The sequence below is a fragment of the Scomber scombrus genome, chromosome 4 (genome assembly GCF_963691925.1).
Source record: "Scomber scombrus chromosome 4, fScoSco1.1, whole genome shotgun sequence".
Lineage (NCBI taxonomy): Eukaryota > Metazoa > Chordata > Actinopteri > Scombriformes > Scombridae > Scomber > Scomber scombrus.
The window spans coordinates 26,031,744-26,053,303 of record NC_084973.1 but is presented as its reverse complement, the minus strand read 5'-3'; the positions used below and the strand labels follow the sequence as shown (position 1 = coordinate 26,053,303).

The window sequence follows — 21,560 nt, the reverse complement described above, 5'->3', positions numbered from 1 at the left end:
TGAGGTTGCCTGACAAGTTTTATTTTGTTTCACAGTCACAAATGTGATCACCTTCAGTGTGATTCATTTCCAGGCATAAAAGTACAATCATAAAACTATCCCTTCACTGTGGAAAAAACAAATACCATAACCATTTCATTACCATAATTCATGAAACACACTGCACCTTGCTCTTCCAAAATCATAACGTAAATTTGGCTCAATACTGTAATACAACATATCATTTTACATTCCATTGTCTCACTTTGTCACTCCTTTTTTTCCCCCCTCACATATTTGACCTATGATTGACTGGCTGGCTGCGATGCAAATATAGAATCTGAATGTTTTTGTTTACATACTTGGCGGTACAGATCATCCAGCAGATACAAAAATCTACAATCAGTAAGACCAAGCTTCATTCCACGTTTCACTGGCAGTAGGTGAATGAGTCGGGGTCATCGAGATGTTCACATTTTCGGGTCATCTCCTCATTGTAAGGGTGAACTCTTGGTGGGAATCATTATCCTAGACTCCATGCTTCTGATCAAAGGCACTGACGACACAGAGAGAAACGTTAAACATTAAACCTTTACTTGTTAAAAGAAACTGGACGTACTGAACATTTCTTCAACTTGTAAGTTTACCCAAGTAGGTTATGACTTGTAAATGCCTGTTTTTTAATTCATTTATTATTCATTTTCATCAGGATCACGATTTTCATTAAGCTTACCATGTTTTACAATCTCAGATAATAAAAAAAACCTTCATTTTTCTATTTAACCATCTTAATCTTTATGAGTCCAGAAAAATACTAAGTAAAGAAGAAAACTTGAGTGGCATTGCAACACCATTTCTTGGAAATATACAAGCTGCTTTTTAATAAGCTGTCTCATAAAGTATATACCCCTGTTCTTATTTGCTTACTCTGCTGCCACAACACTCCCTTTAAGACAATTCTGCTTACTCCCTCCAACTCCTCAGCATCCTGTGGACTCTGTTCTCAACAATCCCTGAGGAGGATCTGCAATGATCACTCCCTGTGTTCTCAACTACTGCTTCATAGACTTCACAGGGAGTGTTAAGATAATAAATCTCATATTTTAGCTCACAAGTTGCCTGCCTGCATTGTTTACTCTGTCCCTATGTTCAGAGTCGATGAATGAGTTGATTCATAGATAGGAGGAAATGTTTTTTTGTCTTGTCAGAATTTTAAAAACATATACATACTTTACTTCACATGTTGTTGTAGATACCCACCAAAGTTTGATAAAATTTGTAACTAAGTTTTTAGGTGAAGAACATAGACCTCCATGAAGCAACTCAAACTTCAGTGTATCAAAAATATGACTAAACCTTTGCACTAATAAAAACGTGCAGGATTTGTAACTAGTGGAAATGTAGCAACAACACTACCATAACCAAATGAAATATTTCATGATTAGAAGTTTCTGCAACCAGAATTTTACTTACTAATATGACTTAAACAGCAACAGATTTAAGATAAATATGACCTGCTTTAGACAATTGGCTTATTCTAAGGTAGGTAGCACCTACTGCTAAATTGGCCAAAGCTAGAATTATACTTTGAAAAGTTTATGTGTGCATCTCTCCTACCTGTATGATACACATTTACAGCCCATCCCTCCTTCATCCATGCAGAGTCCCTCGTTTCATCTCGGGACTGGAGACTTTCATAAGCTGCGAACATATAAACCACACATACAGAACCATATTATACCTATAATACATATACTACATTATTTGTGGATACATTTATGTCAGTCTCAAAAACAAAGAAAAGAAAATCAGCTTTAAAAGTCTAAAGACAAATTTCAGATAGAATAAGACAAATAATTCAGAGGTAAGGTCATTGTAAGCAAAAACAATGTAATTGATTGGGTTAAACCTCACTGGGTGCACATTATTCTGACCATTGCTGTTGTTATCCCTTTGTACCTTTTAACAGTTGCGATTTTTCTCAACAGTTTAAAAAAGTTACATCAAATCCCAGAAAATTGCAATGATTGAATTCAACCATCTACATTTAACTAGGTAAGGGTTTATATTGTTATTTCACTATAGAAGGGATATCTAATATGCATATTTTGTGGGTCAGGGGCTTTTGTTTGAGGCCAGTCATTCTGCCAATCCTCTATCATATGTCAACATCCACATCTTTTAGAGGTGGTTCAATTTAAAAATAAATGCACTTTGTGATATGCTCCAAATAATGGAACAGAAATTCACCATGTTGCTTGATTACGCCATCACTGAAAAACAACCCAGAGGTTTAAATCGCTGCATATTGCTAAACAAAAATGAATGGCCTCATGTGTGTTGTCCTACATTTTTTTTTCTGATAATGTGAATCCTGCAAAATGGAAAACGGTAGACACTGACCAGAGGGGAAAATAAATGCTGTTTACTTTACATGCATTTTAAAAAAGACATCACATAACATCATCATCCATCAATTTTATTTATTTATTTTATGTTTATGGGGAAAAGTACCGCTTTACGGCCTGAGCTAATGCCACATGCCACTGCATTTATTGCTTAAGCTGGTTTGCAATGCCTGTTCCATGATGGGTCTTTGAAATACATAAAGCTTAATAATAAAATGCATGCATCTGTACAAAAAACAATACTCCAACCGCACATATTCATACATTAAAGCACAAAACTCAGCAATATAAAATATATAAATGTATAAGAACAGCACAATACACAAATAATGCACACATTTACAACAATGATACAACAGAAGTATCATAAAACAATAAGCATCAGATCATTCATGACTACATGACTGATTCCTCTTTAAAAAGTGTTTAATTGATTGAGGTTAACACATTTGCTATCTGTTGGTGCAAACTGAGCTTGTTGACCTACCGTTCTCCTTAAGAAAGGTACTGAAGCTTCCCTTTGCCCACTTCTCCAAAACTCCAAACAATATCTTTGACATGACGTACAGTACATTTATACTCACCCCACAAGTGATGAACAACATACAGGTCACCAATCTGTGAGAAGAATCCGCCCACTGGCTCGTTGTTTTCCTGTCTGTACTTGATTGCCCTCGCCCTGTTGTAAGAGAGGTTATTTTCATGAGTATAATGATCTCCTGAACACAAGTAATACTTAACACTTGATGTTTGCACTGATTGTGGAAACATTTTTTACCACAGTATCATTTATATTTCAAGCAAATTAAGCATGTGGAGCCTTACCAGTGATTACCCCATTCGATCATGGTTCCTGGCTGGAACAGATGTGAGAAGATAAATCATTAACACATTTTAAACCTAAAACCTGACTCTAAAAAGCTCCATTACCTCCTCACATAATACACGTCTTTTACATGTACAAACAAAGCTCTATCAGTATAAGTGCTACACCATGAATCAGCACAGTTAAACCAGTTTAACAGCTAAATTAAAGCTGTTTATGTAACACAAGTCCTTGCACTACATTTGCCCACATGCAGTAGGAGCTTCGGTGATGGTAACACAGATCTTATCATAGTGACGTTTGTACCACTTTATTAGGTACACCCCTCAATTTGCAAAAAGCTCACTACTCAACACATTGAGCTCACTGTGAATGAATGAGTGTAAATCACACCAACAGTTTTAGGAGGGGCAAAATAGTAAAACTTTCAACATGTGAGATATTAGTACCTTTGAAATGGTATGACTGTACCAGACACAATAGCTAACTTCTCAGCATTATTGCGCATTGCACAATACTGTTTACCACAAAATGCATCAATCATAAATGCATCCTGTCAGTGGCTGATCTAAGAGCTAAAATATCTTGTTGACAAAGACAGATAAGAGGAGAATTGCTTTTCTTGTTCATGTCAACAGGCAAACCAAAAGTATGCAAACACATGACATTTTGAAAATAAATAAAATGCCAGTGGTGTGTATGCAACCATATCACCAAAACTGTACTAACACAGATACTATCTTACTGACAAAACTCCTTTCAGGGTGTTACAGCAACAGGCTTCAGGAATTCATCCTGTTTAAAGAGCGGAAGGATCACAGCTGACTTACTGTGTAAAGTCACTTTGAAACTCAAATAACATCTAAGCAATAATATCTAAATATGTGCAAGTAAGGACATGAATTATAGCTACCTTGAGGTAATAGGTGCGCATTTCATAGATGCTTGGCCCTGGTCTGGGTAGAGGTTCATTCCAGAAACTGAACTCCAGGAGAAGCTGATTCCGCCTTGAAATCAACATCTTTGCCCTCTCTTTTCGAAACTCTAAATATTCCTGAAGAGAGAGAAAAACAATGTTAGGATGAAAGAAAAGATAATGTATACAAAAACCCCCAAAAATATGCTACACAGAGCTGTTATTACTGCTCTAGATTTAACAATTCTGAAACTCAAATCAGTCTAAGCTGCACTTTAAATATCAGTTTTCCATTGGTTTCTTTCTGCTTTGTTGTTTCATTTTTTCTATGAAAATGAAGAATATTTCTAAAGGGCGTACCTTGTTATTGTTCAACTTTTGCAGACATTCAGTCAAGGCAGGGTAACCTCCACTGTATCGCCATAGATGCACTACAAAAACAGAACAGCAGATGTCACTTTAGCACCACGTAAGGACTGATGCCACCCACACAACCAAGAGATACAGCTCCTCCGTCACTGTGTGATTACTTTTTGCTGCCACTTAATGCTCTGAATGTGTACTATACACTGTACATTCTCATATGTAGAAGGAGAGGTGTTGGCGATGAGTCATGTGATAGAGTCCGTACATTTTACTATGATCATCTGCCAAAGAATTTACAGTACAAACTGTGAGTGTGATTGAGAGGTTACTTATTTCATCATATACTCAAGTTTACTTCGCTGCTTTACTTTAATGCACTGCTGTGTACTGTACCTGCTTGATCCTGTTCTCCATACCAGGTATTCCAGCTCCCTACAACCTCACACGGGTAGTCCTGGTCACGATGGAGCCTGTTTTGCACCTCGGCCCTAAAGTCAGCACAAAGGAATATAAAAACACTTCACACTCATTCTTTGTAAATGCGTACACTAATCCTCTCTCTTCACCAAGATGACCAACTACAGGGCACCCAGAGAGCATAAAGTCCACAGTTATCCAACTTTCTATCCAACGTTACACCTATTACTTCAATTTTATGTTAAATTAATCTTTTGATTCTGTAAGAAAACCATTACAACTTGGAACAAAGTCCATCTTGGGGGGGGGGGAAATCCCAGAAGAGTATCAAAAACAAAATCTAATTAGCTCTTCTTTGACTGAAAGCTTATCTTATCTTTCCAACAGATTTTATGGAAATATATTCCAATAAAACAAGAAAAGGAATGAAACATCCCTCGGTTGGTGTAGGTAAAGCAGGGAACGTTTCAAAGCAGTGAAAATAGCAATGCAGAGGAGACACTCACTCCAGACTGTTGTATGCTTCCAGGCACTCTGGTTTGACGTTGTGAACTGAAAAAGAGAGCCAGACTTATCAGAAAAAGATGTGGTTTTTTTAGGTTTTTTTTAAATACAAGCAACAATCAAATTCTTCAACAAAGTAATTTCACACTCGGATTCAGCAAAGACTTCTATACACAAAACTGATTTGCTTTCAATAGGTTAAAGGCTACGGCTGATAGAGTGTTCAAATTGAAATCCCTACATGGTGTGATGTACGGCACACACACACACAAAAAGATCAAAGCCACCGAAAAATGATAGATTTCAGGCACAGTTATCAGCAGACATTCAAAGAAAACCAGACAAAGTGTTTGGATGTCGCTTACACAACTTTGCAGAATTTAAAACATTATAATATCACAGAATAACTTGTTGCTGCCTACATGTGGTGCATGTATAATGTAAAATAACTGGTTACAGCTCAGTCCTGGGCTTGCCTCTCATGCTACTGTCAGTTTTCTCTGTGGCCAGTGAGGTCAGTGTGGATTTAATTTGATCAACATGATTTGTTTACCTCTTTTGAGGATGATGTACTGTTGAGACTCTAAACTGCAGCCATTTCATTATAATGTGCTGTAACTGTATCATATTCACTTGGAGTTGACCCTGTGCTGAAAGGAAATTCATCTTTATTTGCAAGTAAGTAAAAAGCCTTTTACCTACATTGAATTTTATACAGGTTGCTGGTCTCTTTCTTTGACAGCAGGTTGGAGTGGGCATCTTTCCTGGCATCGACTTTGTGCACAAATAAGGAACGGAACCAGCCTTTGTCACTACTCTCTGAAAACCTCCTACACAGAAACAGGATGAAAGAAAGTTTCACAAAGGCTCAAAGCAACAACATAAGACAGAGATGTGCGTGACATATGGGCTAAAAGATAGTCATGCTAATATCCTTTGATATGAAAAACATGCATAGTGTATGAGTGAGGGGGCTGAACACTGTAGCTTGTGTCTTCAGCATCAAACTTCCTTTCACCCACTCTGGAGTGGATAAAAGGGGGATATCACTCACTTTAAGAACAATTGTTGCAACCTAAGATGCTCCAATCAGTGTTTGAACACGAATAACTGTCTCTCAAAATCAGAGAGCACAGAGATGAGACTTGAATGTGTTCAGGTTGTACTTTCTGGAGCTCGTACAAAGAACATAAAGTGGGAAAGAGTTTAGTAATGACATAAAAGCAGAAAGGGATTATTACAAATGACAAACTGAATTAGTGGTGCAAGGATTAGCTGAGTAATCGATTAGTTTATCAACAGAAAAATGAATACATTTCAATAACTGACTATATTAAGAAAACAAGTTCTATATTTGCAGGTTACGACTTCTTAAATTGGAATATTTTCAGTTTTATTAAGTCCTCCATGGTAGTAATCTGAATGTTTTTGGGTTGTTGACTGTTGGTCGGGACAAAACAAGATATTTTAGGTTGCATCTTGAGTTCAATGACAGACATTTTTCATCATGTTATAGACCAAGCAATTAATCTTTTTATCAAGAAAAGAATCAACAGATTATTAACAGTGAAAGCAATTGTTAATTGCAGCCGTAAACTTAATTTAAACTAAAAAACACACCAAAAGTGCTAATGGTGTTTCCATATACTACACATAACATCTCTTAAAAAACAGTGAAACAGTGAAAAAGAGGGCAAAATACCTTCTTTCAAGACATACAAATTGAGAAACCAAAAATTGAAAAATAAAATGAGTGGAAGACTTTGAGAGGCAAATTGTCAACTGTTTCTGCAGGCGCATAATGCATAAAGCAGATTTAAACAGGGTTCCCACACTCAGCAGGACATCAAATAGAAGGACATTCAAATGACATGCACAGATTTTTATATATTTATAATATCATCTAGGCAAAACAAATCTTCCTGAAACCATTTAAAAAGTCTTTAATATCAAAATTAATCTCATTTCAGGATTAGGAGTGATCAGATCCAGAGAGACTAGTATACGCCCACTATAGAGAGTGATAAAGGAGCTATGCTTTATCACACTTATTTTCTTAAATTTAAGTACTTTGTCATCTGTTAATTCAAAGTTTCAAAGGCTTTTATTATTCCAAAAAAACTCACAAACTTTCAAGATCAGTAGGAACTCTCTTAATAACCTCATGGGCCAGTGGCTTTAATTGGGAACTATAATTAGATATACTTTTCCCCTGGTACCCTCGCAAAAACAAACAAGCAGCATTAAAGCCCAAAAAAAACCCACTTGTTTTTGAACACAACCACAGAGTAAATACACACACCACATTGTGAAGGTGCTGATAAATTGTTAACAAGTGATAGTTACATTTAGTGTAGCTTCACAGGGGCAAAGTTCAGGGGTGCAGCAAATGATTAAAGAAGGAAAACTGCTTTGTTGTCTTGTTAATAATAACTGTACAGGTATTGATAGAACATAATGTATCACACACATACATCTTCATTTGGGGATTTGGAGAATATAATCAGTCATGTTTTAAGTTGAGAAGGAAAAACTAATAAAGTCACCAAGAAAACAAAATGCTGGAGGAAAAACAGCTGTTAAAAAGTGGTGAAAGCTTTATTTACCCTTAGGAAAGGTTCAAAGTTACGTCTGTGAGTTTAGTTTAAACAACTAGAGTGACCTACGCTGTATTATTGTTTCATATGTCAAACTTTGACATGATCAGCTAGCATTAAATGTCACAATGTACAGTTAGCAACTCACCAAAGTTTGCAGGTAATCATATAAAGTCACACTATTAACAAAGCTAATGCATTTAAAACACGTCCTTACCTGGTGGCTTGGTGCAGATTGACAGAACATCTGTACAACACCTGGGCTTTGGGCCACACGGAGCCAGTCCTCGCCATGTTGCTCTGTAAAGTAAAGTAAAAAAAAAAAAAAAAAAACTTAAAAAAAAAACGTGTCTTGACACGTAAACACGTTGCTCTGGTGGTTAATGTTTAGGTGCTTATCTCGTTCAACCAGTCACTCAGCTCGGCCCGCGAGATATTTAAAAAAAAAACACACACACACACACGTGACTCAGTGACGCAGCACGTGGCTTACGCAGTGATCAGCACGCGCAATCGATCAGACCTGATTAGTTTAGTGAATTTTGAGTTAATCAAGTGATATTAAAATGCATCGGGGGCGAGTCTAGAATCAGACCTTTAGGGGGGCTCAGCTCCTAATGAGAATTTGACATACAATGCCCTGCAAGTGTTCAAACCCCCTGCTAAACTACTCATTTCACTGGATAACGTAAATTACAAAAAGAAATAGTAATACATAGTAGGCTAGATTGGTCTACTATAATGTATAATAATAATGGCTCAGAATAAACAATCACAGATTTAGATGTTACTAAGGAGAAGAGTTTTTATTTTATTTTTTTATATTTAACTTGTGACTGAATACACATATTGCTGTTTTTATCCTTTCAGTTCAATATTTGTTTATATTTCATCAATAAATCATGATGTGGAGCACATATAGGCTTAAATGGTGTCACAGTACCAAATAAGCCCATGCCAGATTTTGGACTTTTTTCATAAAGTATATTTATTTTACATTCCAAAATCTACATGAACTAATGAATACATTTTCAAATGAGAGACAAATCTTGCTATATAAGAAATGATCTCCCCAACAGTTGTTAGAAAATTAGAAAACTAATCAAAAAGTAATCAAACGCAATAAGTTACATTACTTTGATTAAGTAACTGAAATAGTTACATTACTTATTATTATTACATTTTAAATAGAGTAACTAGTAATCTGTAACCTATTTCCAAAGTAACCCTTCCCAACGCTGCACACTACATAGACACTACAAACAATGATGCAATAAAAAGTATCATAAAATGACACCAGGTCAGTCATAACTACATGAATGTTGTTCCTGGTTATGTAATCAATATTTTAAAATAACTTTATTTACATTAGATAAAGTAATATCCTAATTAACTGTGAAATGTAATAATGTGGACTGGCACTTCTTAATTTTATACCTAAATTAGATTAGTGAACTCAATTATGAATCAAATTATCGCATTCATATATAATTATAGTGTAGCTAGTCTGGTTGGTGTTAACCTTTTGCTGTTGTTGTTGGTGTTGTTTGTATAATTATAACATTAAAATCTTTATCCACAGAGAAAATAGCAACTACAGGCTTCAGATACAGGAAGTTGGTCAAAAAAGTACAATATTTTCATCTGAAAACCCCATTTTGAGATTAAAAGTATCACAAAACATGACTGTTCTAAGAAAGTTCCTAAATATTGTGCTTACGGTACCTGATTTAATTACATTATATCAGTTACATAAAGATTATAAATCAAGGGTCTAGTGGTTAGCGGTTTGTAATTCTGGGCAATATACTGTAATACATATATTGTAAATAAAATTGGACTGACTTGACTTAGTAACCAAGTCATAAATGTACGATGCTATACAAATACTATGATAAAGCTGTTCTGTATTGCAGGGATACATTGGTGTTCTAAAATAAAAATTGGTATATTGGGGTGGAAGTGATATTTTGGGGTAAGTCCAGCATATACTGCACATGTCTGAAACTTTTCCAAACCCACTGCTGTAAACACGTCTCTTATCTAATAGTGGACCGTTCTTTAGAAGCTGGTGTTTCTATTAGACTAGTCATACAGTACTTAAATCCTTTTTGTGCAACCCACTTTCACTTCTTTCCATACACAATGCGCTGCTCTCTGATCCTCTCCATCATTCTACCCACTGAAATTATATAACATCAAATCAGATTATACCTAAAAGAATCATACTCAACACCTTGTCATTGTATGCCCGTTTAATGACTCCAGCAACACTATATTTCAAACGCTGCACAAATGCTGTGTACAGTTTCTTTTAGAAATTAACAGTCTGCCTGAATTGTCTTTACTCTCCATTGATTGGGTATTTGACAAGTTATATTTCTTCTAAATACGTACACGTCATACAAGGGCATATGCTTTCATTTTTTAATGACATCCTTTAAAAAATTATATCCATCCTTTTGGTTCATCTGTCGATGAAAACGTCCACAGGGCTTTGATGAGACTTCTTCCATCTTTTTCTGGCATAAAAGTACAGCAATTACAGTAACACTTTTCAGGCTTTTGCTTTCCTGAATGTGCCAATTCTGCCCCCGTGATTTACTTTAAGCGCAGGGAACATTTCTTTTACTCTCGTATACAAGTCTTCAAAATCCTGGTTCACTGTGATGTCCTAGAGAGAGGGATACAAAGAGAAGTGGGTGAATAAGTTTGCCTCCATTGCATAAAGGAGAAGATTTGTTATTCTCATAGAGGTGGAACATGTGTGACTCACAGAGAAGTTTAATGTCTCCACGGCTGAATGTGGGTTTTCCTGCACAGACTTGAGGATCCCGTAGCACCCAGCATTCTGGATGGGGTTCCTACCCATCTGGCCAAAGACAAATTAGAAATGGAAGATATGTAAATAATACCACAGAGCTGTATTGGTTGTGTTTTTGGATTTGTATTTAATGAAAGAAGGTGGTAGGTTTCTTTAAATCCTTTGGGACTTTTACTGTTACCAAAAAAATATTTTAGGATAATTCTTTTTTTTTTTTCAATTTTTAGGGGGGGACTGACCAGGATTTTTGACATCGCATCTAGTTTGGAAGCCAATCCCGGTCCATATTCAACTTATAAAAGTGCCATAGGGAAATTTAAATCCTCCAGTGCATAAACACTGACAATGGACTTTACAGTGAAGTAGGAGACAGCTTGTTTCCAGGAGTTCAACTTCTGAAATGAAATATTTTTGCATATTCATAGATTTTTGGAATGGGAGTGAAGGAGTAGATGCCATTGAAATATTTTTAAAGTGGTAATCACACTTTTTTTTGTGGGGGAAAACCATCAGATACACATTATTCCCAAGTAGAATTTTTTTTCTGTCTCAATACATGCTTGGAGGGGATCTTGAACTTTGCAAATGCAATGACTCATACACACAAACAGCATTTTCAGTTCAGGCACATGTAATCAAAATCAGATGCTCAAGCTGTAAATTAATTAATTGTCTTCGTCATAATTTTTTTCGATCAGTAACTTTTTTTTTCTCAGTTGAGCGGAGTCCCTGAGAGCCGTGTTTGGGTTTTGACATTATAACAAAGTACAGTGATCCATTTATTTATCCCATTTTATCCACTGATGCCCCCCATTGCCTTCGAAGTTAAAAAACAATCTCTTTTCAACAGCTTACATTCAGGGATTTGATTGTCTTGTTTACTTTCAGGCCCATGGCGAGGCGGACGGCTCCATCAGGGGGTATTCGATTGTTACTGTGGCAAAACACAAAAGCATAAAAAAACAACAAAAAAAGTATGTTGGAGTGTGAGGGAAGCAATCATAAAGTGTTATTTTTTAAATGGTATTATTCATCCGCGTTGCACAAATACCTAGGAATTTGTGAGGCAAGCGATGTTTAACTTTAGAGGCAAATACAACTGGTTCACTTGAACTTCTTTTATACCAGCGACCTTCCATTGAGAAAAAAATGATTTATTGGTAAAGCCACAAATCTAGTTGAGAAATTTAATCTCCTCAGGAATCATATAAGAATGTTTTTTTATCATTATATTGCCTGAAAAGATTACCAAACAAGGAAAAGTGCAGTATCTAATTCATGAAAGAATGATCTAAACTGAACTCTGCCCCTTTTAACTCATTTACTGTAAGCAAACCTGATAATCAGATACCAAGATAACATCACATACCTCACATTCAAGTCCTCCAAAACACTGTTCTCTTTAAAAGACTGTCCTAAAGCAATGGCTCCTTCTTTCCCAAAGCCGTTATATGACAGATCCACACTTCTGAGGAAAATGTTTCCCTAAAGAAGAGACACAAAAAGTGTATCTTTGATAAAGTAAGATTTAGAAACAAATGCTTAACCATCTCAAATGAAATAACAAGTCAAACTTCAAGAAGTTCTCTAACAAGATAAAGTCAGGACCAGAAAAACACCTTAATTTAAAGCGAGACAGCATAGTAGATCCTGAGGTAATAAGCCTCTCAGGATCTGAATCAATCAAACCTGTCAGTGTAGCTTACTGATCAGGGTCCCCTTGACCATCTTGTTCATTAAGATATGGAAAAGAAAACTGCTGCCGCACCGTCTTCGCTGTTGTGAAATGCTTGATGAATACCAGACCAGGGGGCTGCTTCACAAAACAAGATAAGCAAGTTAGCAGGGTTATGAAATTTCTTCTATTATCCACCTGGCTGGATTCTTAAATTTGATCTACAGTTTTTGTTTTCACATTCATAACTGCATCAGTGGAATATATTATAATTTTGTTTTTATAGTCACAATGCCAACTTTCCAATAATAGGGTGGGAAATCCTTCTGGCTTCTCCCAAATGTTCAACATAGCCAATTAGTGCAATGTACACTACATGTGTGCTTTTGTTCTCATCCCCCTATTTAGTATTTAAAGCAATATATATACATGTAAAATGGTTTATAACACAATATAAAGTAGTGATAAGCAGCTGTAAACATCTTACATATGATTACAACTGTGATTTACCCTATTGTCATACATTATCTGTTTCTAGACATTATGGTGTTTGTAATAATGCCAATAAATGCTACAAAGGGTGACCTAAAATAAAGTTTTAATACTACAACATGCAATGATATTTTAGACAACACCCTCCTTCAAACTTTGTGGCAGCAGTTTGGGGAAAGGCCTTTTCCTGTTTTTATATAATGATGCAAAAGGTAGGGTGCATAAAGAAATGGTTTTCCCAGGATGGTGTCAAAGGTCTTGACTGGTCTGCACAGAGCTGAGTCTATCTGACATCTGTGGGATGAACTGGACTGTGAGCTGAGCTTTATCGCCCAACATCCAACCTCACTGATTACAATATGACTGATACAGTGTTATGGGTTTTTTATCTGATGGATTAATACTGAGACACTGAGAGCTAAGAAAGTGTCCTGGTCTAATAACCCGTCACTGTATTATCTAGATCTAGGTCTTGCATGAGTTAAAAACTAATATAGTGTTCAAACATGGATTTCAAGGTGTATTACCCCAAGTCCATTGGCCAACATCACTGCTCCTCTCCCTCGAATGCAGTTCCAGGCCAGACTTAATGATCTTAACCCTGTGTTTTCTGACACAGCGTCCCCGAGGAGTTGCCCTTAGGATGAGAGAGAAAAAAGACAATGTCACAGCAGTCAGTTAAATAAGTTAAAAAGTTATGATTGTATTTTTGATTATTTATAAAAAACAACAACAAAAAAAGTCATCAATATATCATTCACCATGGTTTATTTAAAGCCTCTATAAATCATTATTATTGTCATTTTGTAAGAGCAAGACTGGTTTTCTAATTTTCAGAATGACAGATATTTTAGTAATAAGGAAGTAGTTTTTAAGCAAAAACTCATTTCATCTGTCTCAACTTCCACATGGATTTCTGTCGTTGTTTCATGACCTAAAAGCATTAGTGAGTGAGAACTTAAGAGAAAGATCCCTATCCTCATCTCACCCACTTTATCGGATAAGAAAGTGCATGGCACTCAGCGGTACATAATCATAGAAAAAGACACTCTTACTGTGCTTGGTTGAAAAAGCAATAACGCCATGTAGCATGACTGTCAGTGTTTGATTGGTATACTTTCTTTCAAGGAGCTACTATATGGAAGAGTGCACTCAAAATGCACAAGGATGTCCTTTGATATTTCCGCAATGGAGAAAACAAGAATCGAATATGTGGAGATGAATTATAGCCGCACGCATGGCACTGAGACACGGCGATGTCCCCATTTTCACTGACAGATTTATTTTCAATTACCTATATCATATGCTCAGTGCATCCTGGTCTGCCATTTTTCCACAAGGTGCCTGTCACAGAGCTCATCCACATGATAATTGAAAGAGGTTTTAATGAAGGCAAATGTTCTTGACCTTTGAATGCCACAGTCTGCTGCTGGCTGCTGTCCTTTGACTGCTTATAAAAAATAAGGCTACAACATTAACGCACACCTGTAATGGTTTATATCAGAATGGATTTTATAGTAGAGGTCAAAAAATATAACAATAGTTGATACCAGTAATTTCACATAATCATGATTATTAACTTTTTGGCACTCTCCAGACTTATGGGTCATTTTGCAGGGCTTTGCATTCAATTATTTATAAATGTTATACTATTTAATCAGATATTCATGCTTATTGCTACTTTTCAACAACAATTTGTATGTGCTAAAAAGAACTATAAGTAAAATAGTTCTGGTTTAAAGCAATGGTGACAGTCATGGCAATTAACTGCAGACACTAATCTCAAATTTGAGAGTAGTTTACAATACCATACCAAGTCTAATTTATATCAAATGGACAAAAGTATGTGAAGAGTTTATATATGTCGTATCTGTTATACTTTTGATTTTGTATGTTTTTGTTCTGTTGCTGTATTTCACAGTTTGGACATTAGGCACTTAAGTTACAAGGCAAATGTTGATGTTGCAGCATTACATTTTAGGCAATTTTGTCCCCCATGCACATAAAAAATGGTTTCCCTAGTTTGGTGTGGAAGAACTTGACTGGCCTGTGGAGAGCCCTGACTTCAACCCCATTCATCCAGGTCTTATCGCTCAACATCAGTGGCTGATCTCACTAATGCTCTTGTTGCTGAATGGGAGCAAATCCCTGCTGCCAGGTCTCGAAATCTTGTGGAAAGCCTGAAACCAGAAAAGTGGATGCTGTCATAGCGTCGGATTAATGTCTAATCACATATGGGTTTAATGCTCCAGTGTCCTCATACTTTGTTCAACTGTCCACATGCTCTTGGCCATTTAGTGTGAATATAGTTTAGTATAGAATAAGTTTGACATCATTCACAAGACTTTATTTTTTTCTACATTGCTAAAAGGAAATTGAAGTGCCAAAAGCAAAGTGCCTGTTGTAAAATATCAAGTGAGAGAGAGCAGGAACTAACAGAAACTGGACTGGACTGGACTCAATAATGTTCTCATTCCTCACATCACTTTAGTGGTGCCACATATATTACTTAGGTCCTGAAGTTCAGTTACCTGGTGCTACTAATGGAAAATGTGTGAAAATATGTATCAGTGTAAATCTTTAATATCAACTTAATAAAAATGGAACCCATGGATACTGGGTCATTCTTCAAAAGGCAAAGGTCTCACAGAAAGTATGAGATCGTTACTCCGTAGAGTTTATTACCATGCTACCTGCACGCTCTCCAAGAGCGTTGTAGCTGAGGTTGAGATGCTGCAGCTTGGTGTTGGTGATGAGGGCCAGCCTGAGGTGCTCAGCAGCCTGATCTGTGAAATGATTTCCTGATAGGTTGAGGCTGACCAGGGTGCTGTTCTCCTTAAGCATCCCGGCTATGGCTTTGGCACCGTAATCCCCAAGCCTGTTGTCTGATAGGTCCACCTCTGAGATGAACACACAAATACACAGTGGGTCAAAGGTGGTGCATGATGGAAAAGAAGCCTGAGAAATAAGGCCTGTATATCCACATAAGTAGACTTTACAAATGGTTGCCTGACTGCGGAGGAGACTGTTTTAGAGCATAAAACAACACAATTGTTGGTCACCTCCTTCCTTCCCTGCTTCATTGAATCTAAAGTTCTGCTTTATCAAAAGACTGAATATTGTTGAGATAACTTTCACGCACCAACCTAATTGTAAATCTGAGCAGTTCAAAAGAAGTTCTTTCCCCAAGGCGTTCTTTGCTCTTGAATAATACACCTTTGGAATTTTAAGGTTATACTTTCTATTTTTTAAACCACATTATTTCTACTTTAGCTTATGGTCTTGAATATTGTCAAGTAACTCAGCAATCTTATTTTAATGGCAAAAAAAAATCACTCAATTGAAACCTTGTAGAGTTCTCATTTGTTGTGTATGTGTTTGCCTTTTAACATTTTCTGATGGCTAAATGTCGGCTGCGACATCAGCGAAATACACACTCGCAACTAATCTGTTATATATTCATAAAATTGGATTACCACTGAAAGTTGAATAGTGGCGCATGACTAAAGATGTTAAAAATAATGTCAGCCCAAAAGAGCCGGCATGACTCACAGGACTCATTCTCCATAGATCCTCCCATAGGTTCCTGAACTGCACGCATGACTGACATTTAAAAAATATTTAACAGATGTTAAACCATGTGCTGTGGCACATAATTGGGGTGAGAGTGGCATACGAGTGGGAGTGGGAGGGAGGGGGCACTTTTGCTAGATGGACATGAGATGGAGCGAGGGGAGAGGAAGAGAAAATGTGTCCATGCTTGAGTGCCTGGTAAAACCACCTGTAATGTAACAATTTTCCTTTAACATCTCGGCGATAGAAGCTCCACCCATTCCTTCCATCCAATTATCCCGCAGGTTAAGCCTCAGTATTGAAGTGTTGGTTACCAGGGGAACCGCCAGTGCTTTGGTGCCCTGCAAACACACAACCCCACCACCCCCACCCACCCCCAAAGTGACATTCTTCTGTTTGTTCACTGCAGTATATTTTCTTATCTGCATTCCAGTTAAAAGAGTAGATGTACTGATGCAGATTGGCGGAGAGAAAGAGAGAGAGGAAGAGAGGAATATTAAACCTGTTTGAGACATATGAAGCAGAATGGAGCTGTGTGGAGGCGTGGGTCAGAAATGAAGCTCACAGAACATGAAAATTATAGTTTCTAGCACAGCTAATGAGAAAGTTGAGTGAATGAAGCCTTATGTTAACTTGATCTTTAAAAAACAGGAGAGCAGCCCCATCATAGGTTGCTCTGCTCTTTGCATGTGTGTGTGAGAGAGAAAGAGAGAGAGAGAGAGAGAGAGAGAGAGAGAGAGAGAGAGAGAGAGAGAGAGAGAGAGAGAGAGAGAGAGAGAGAGAGAGAGTGTGTGTGTGTGTGTGTGTGTGTGAGTAATTGCATGCATAATATCTTTCTGTAAGATTTGAGGAAGCCTATCAGTCTGCAGGCCATTCAATAAATAACCTTTAGCAACTGCACATAGTTACTTCACTTGTATACTCTGTGTTCAACATATAAAGACTTACTTAAAATCTAATTCAGTTCGTCTGAATGATGTTCCTGAATTGGAAATCTCAGGAGATGGCTTGTTAAGGAATGGATTTACTTTTACAACTATCATTTACAGCGTTATGGACCAGCGGAAGCCGGTACAGATGTCAAACTGTGTTAATGAAAGCTCCAGGAGGAAGTACTCTCTGCAATTGTACATCGATTAACTGTTAAAAAGATGTCTAATTGTTATTGACTGCTGGGATACAATTTAGCTGCAGTATTTAACTGTGAAAATATTATAGATATACATTTTCACAAAAGCCTCTTCCTGGGGTATATAGAAAAATGAAATGCTGTATAATTATGCTATAATTATCAACTTAAACGTGCAACATATAAGAACTGTGAAGCAATTTAGATGCATCAGTTGCTTTCTATTGCCAATGAGTGAATGGATTGTAACATAACTTTAAAAAAAGAGACTTTCCCTGACATTTTCCGTTGCCTGTAACAGCCTGTGGACTGATTCCTATGTGAAGGACTTGGGCTGGTTTTTCCAAGAAGATGTGATGTTTTGTGCACTTGAGTGGCTTTATGTGCACTGTGAGTGACTTGCCTCTTAACGCAAAGCATGTGACATATTTTGTGATGTTTTGGTTTTAGCTGGCTAATGTTAGCGCTGCTGCTCACTCGAACTGAAGGACTGTGAGCAGACCAGTGTCATTAAGGAGAAGGAATTTCTAATTTTCACATACTGCGTCTTTAAGTTAAATTATTTAAAATGGAAAAAAAATATATATCCTGCTTAGTTAAACCTCCAAAAAGTATCTTAGCTTATGTATGTGTACATTTTGGATTATATGAGATTTAGACACATTATTGATTTTGTGTCTTAAGCTCACTATGAACAAACAATGAATGCTAATTAAAGCTGTCATTTAGGAAAAAACATATTTACCCACCGGAAAAACATATTTACCTACTGGAAAATCAAAATTCAGTTCTGCATAATGAACTCCCTCATTAGTGTAAATCAATACCAGCAGCCTGCCTTCTATTTGAAGAGGTGAAGACTCTCCACTTGAATGTGTACTGCTAAGAAGACTTGTGCTATTTTATATGTTAGGTGTACTGCAAAGATATGTACATTCATGATCTATTTTCTTGGAGAGGACTGAAAACACCTTGAAGCACAGCTGTGTTAGACTTAATACAGCTGTACTCAGACTTCCTCATGATCAACGTACTTCCCCTGGAGGAGAATGTGACTTTGAATTAATGAGTCATTTGGTGAACAAAGGAATGGGCTGATCTGAAACAGTGTTAGGGTCTAGTCTTATTAATGAATATGTTTAGCTTTTGCTAAAGCTCACATGGAACTTTAAATCGCATGTGGTAGCCGATGTGAGCACATTTCCACTGGGATGTTCAAACATTTGCAGATCCTTTGCAGGAAGGCAGGTTCAATTTGAGTACCTTCCCCCAGGTGAACGTTGATCTGACAAGTGAAAGAAGTGAAGAGAAGCACTGCTCTTGCATACTATTAAATCAGCAGAGAAAGCCGAGACACACAGTCTAACTTATGATTACAATACCTGAGGCCCCAGACCTTGATGCATCATGGCCAGCTCGCTGTTTTGCATGTGCTGCAGGAAATATGAGACAGGCACCACCTGTAACATTTCACACGCCTCCATGTAGCTCGTCTGCCCTGTGGGGTCATATGCCTCCTCCTTATCTGCAACATAAATAAAGACACTATGGTGTCTGCTAGAATTGTTCGCTATCAATACCTCTTTGAAAAAGGAAAAATGTGGCACTTTTCCCGGAGGAAGACCTTTTGAGTGTGATATTGAAAAGTCCCTTGTGGCTGATTTCGGCCTGTCAGGGGAGCTCATTCATACCAGATGGTTTTCACTTCTGGTGAAAAGAAAGCCTAACACAAAGACTGAGATGGAATCATTAAGATGCAGAACAGAGCTCTACATGTGTGGGCGGGCGCATGTAGGAGTTTCTGTTTTGCTTTTTTTTCTTTCTTTCTTTTCTGAAATCATTTAGAGAGTGAGAAGATGGAAGAAGGCAAAAGAAAAAATACATTAACAGATGGGGTGGCAGGAGGGCTTTACTTGATCAATGCTTGTTCTGATCAAATTATGATTCGAGTCAAAATACTTTGTTCTGTTAGAGCCAATAACATTTTATACCTTTAATTACAGAGGATGAAATGGATTATTTTAAACCAAGCCAATTCTTCCATAAGAGGGAACATCACACCTTTTATAATAACATGTAATGACTTTCCCACCCTATTCTCATTCTCCATATTCACCCCATTCTATTCTCTCTGCTTTTCTATCTAAAAACAACTATACCTCCAAGCTCCAAATCTGTGTCATATTCTTCAGAGATCACATACTCCTCTCCTCTCAGCTCCTCCTCTTCAGTCTCATCCTCCTCATCCTCCTCTTCCTCCTCTTCACCCTCTCTTTCACCTCCGTCTCGCACGTTCCCGCCAGGGCTGGAGCCTTGGTCCTTTAGCCCACGCATGTCAACCTCTGTCGGCTTCGTTCTTTGCTGGATGGAAAATTAGGAAGTAAGACATCATAAGGAGTCAAACCTGGCTCCTGAGGGGATTTAATGGATTTGCTTCCAGGAGAATAAAGCTTATACCTATAACTGAGTCTATTAATGTGAATAGACTATTTTAACTTGTATCTTTTTTGTCTTTCTAGTCTTTGCAATTTCTTCACTTCCCTCCCACTCCTTTCTTTCCACCTCCCTTTAACCTCCTGTACCAGAGGCTGTTTTCACTTGTCTTTCGCACCCTTTATCTCAAGGATTATTCACTATGTCTCAGCTACGCTTACCATACAATATATGTTTATTTTCAGGACAGATCAGACTTTTAAAAATACTGTTTACATTTGACATTTGAGTGGAGATACACATGTTCCAGGGCACTTGCTGTGTGGAAAAGTTAAATCCAAAGAGTTTTTTGCATTAGAACGTGTACTTCAATACGCACTGCTTTACACTTTATTCCTCTAAATTACTATGAGGCATGCAGCCCTGTGATTACACCACATACAAGTGTAATTAAAATTCACTTTTTAGGGTGAGACTTTGAGTATCCTCTATTAAATAAATTCATGAGTACATAGGTCAAAAGAGCACTCCATAAAAAGAAAATAGCAGGTCTTTAGTCTGTATTTTTAAGCCTGTAATGCCTTGCCTTGAGCAAGGAAAGGTGCTCAGACGTGCATGGAGATGATGCTGTGCTTAAGAACCCAATTTCTAAGGCCAAATAAAGGCCTGTCCCTCTGCTGTGCCTCATTTAAACTCAGGCTCCATAAAACATTTAATTAATTCCTGCATGTCTCCCCTCTGCTACCTGGTTGTTCACACTTTCCTTACTTCACTTTAGAGTTTTCAGAGTTGACTAGATGGTTGACTTCCTACCTTCCCCAGCTGTAGCTTCTCACTTTCTGTCTCTGCATCACCGTCTTCCAGCACAGAAGGCAGCAGCGTCTCCTCAGCCAGCTTCTTCCCATGAACCATTTCTTCGACACCGTGGAGCCAGCTGAGTAGTGTAATATTTTTCTTGTCTTGATTCGGAAAGCACACTCTAATTTTGCCTTAGTTTGTTTTCGAATCCAAGGCACCTGGTAAACTATCTGTGCTGTGAGTGAAATCACAGCACTGCAATTGACAGGAAGGTATATTTGTGCAACTGATCTTGCTCAATAGGAGGATCAAACTTCCACAATGAGGATCGTGTCTCAGGACTAATTGGAAAGACCACTGCTCCACTACATGACAGCCAGTCACCAATCAGAGTCCTTGAGTAAAGTTTACATGGTTTGTTTTGTTGACAGGTTGCCATGGTGCCGAGAGACATCTCAGTAGGAGTGCCAACTCTCAGAGCCATGACGACAAGCACTTACAGAGGCAGGAAGAAGAGTGAAAGCAAAATGCTCATTTGCTGTAACTGTTTTTCATAGAAAAAAGAAAAATAACTATATCAACAGCTAAATCTGACCCTCAAACTAAAATGCATTGACATTAAA

The 21,560-nt window shown here is 37.4% G+C and overlaps 2 protein-coding genes across 3 annotated transcripts; both read right to left on the bottom strand.

Moving 5' to 3' along the window:
* nipsnap1 (nipsnap homolog 1 (C. elegans)) lies at nt 1–8,354 on the bottom strand. 2 transcript variants are annotated; one of them, XM_062418099.1, is made up of 10 exons: nt 8,231–8,354; nt 6,119–6,246; nt 5,419–5,464; nt 4,889–4,983; nt 4,490–4,560; nt 4,127–4,267; nt 3,213–3,244; nt 2,972–3,066; nt 1,597–1,680; nt 1–535 (listed from the first exon to the last, which is right to left on the bottom strand). In XM_062418099.1, the coding sequence occupies exons 1-10, from the start codon at nt 8,305–8,307 to the stop codon at nt 471–473; spliced, it is 834 nt and encodes a 277-aa protein (XP_062274083.1). In that variant the 5' UTR covers nt 8,308–8,354; the 3' UTR covers nt 1–470. The 2 variants fall into 2 exon arrangements, with proteins under 2 accessions (XP_062274083.1, XP_062274084.1); XM_062418100.1 differs by having other exon boundaries at nt 6,119–6,243; nt 8,231–8,322.
* A 2,216-nt stretch (nt 8,355–10,570) lies between these two features.
* lrrc74b (leucine rich repeat containing 74B) lies at nt 10,571–21,051 on the bottom strand. Its single transcript, XM_062418298.1, is given in 11 exon segments — nt 10,571–10,687; nt 10,790–10,885; nt 11,693–11,771; nt 12,207–12,322; nt 13,532–13,641; nt 15,698–15,904; nt 16,786–16,918; nt 19,089–19,231; nt 19,866–20,048; nt 20,547–20,562; nt 20,908–21,051. Coding segments are annotated over 11 exon segments (1,344 nt in total).
* Nucleotides 21,052–21,560: the final 509 nt, after the last annotated feature.

Bases quoted from the DNA above. Each gene is read 5' to 3' on its own strand.
- nipsnap1 (XM_062418099.1), bottom strand. From the start codon at position 8,307: ATGGCGAGGACTGGCTCCGTGTGGCCCAAAGCCCAGGTGTTGTACAGA. The intron at 5,465-6,118 runs GTAGGTAAAAGG...TCTCTTTTTCAG, and splicing joins CAACCTGTATAAAATTCAAT to TTCACAACGTCAAACCAGAG. The intron at 1,681-2,971 runs GTGAGTATAAAT...ATATGTTCGCAG, and splicing joins TGTTGTTCATCACTTGTGGG to CTTATGAAAGTCTCCAGTCC.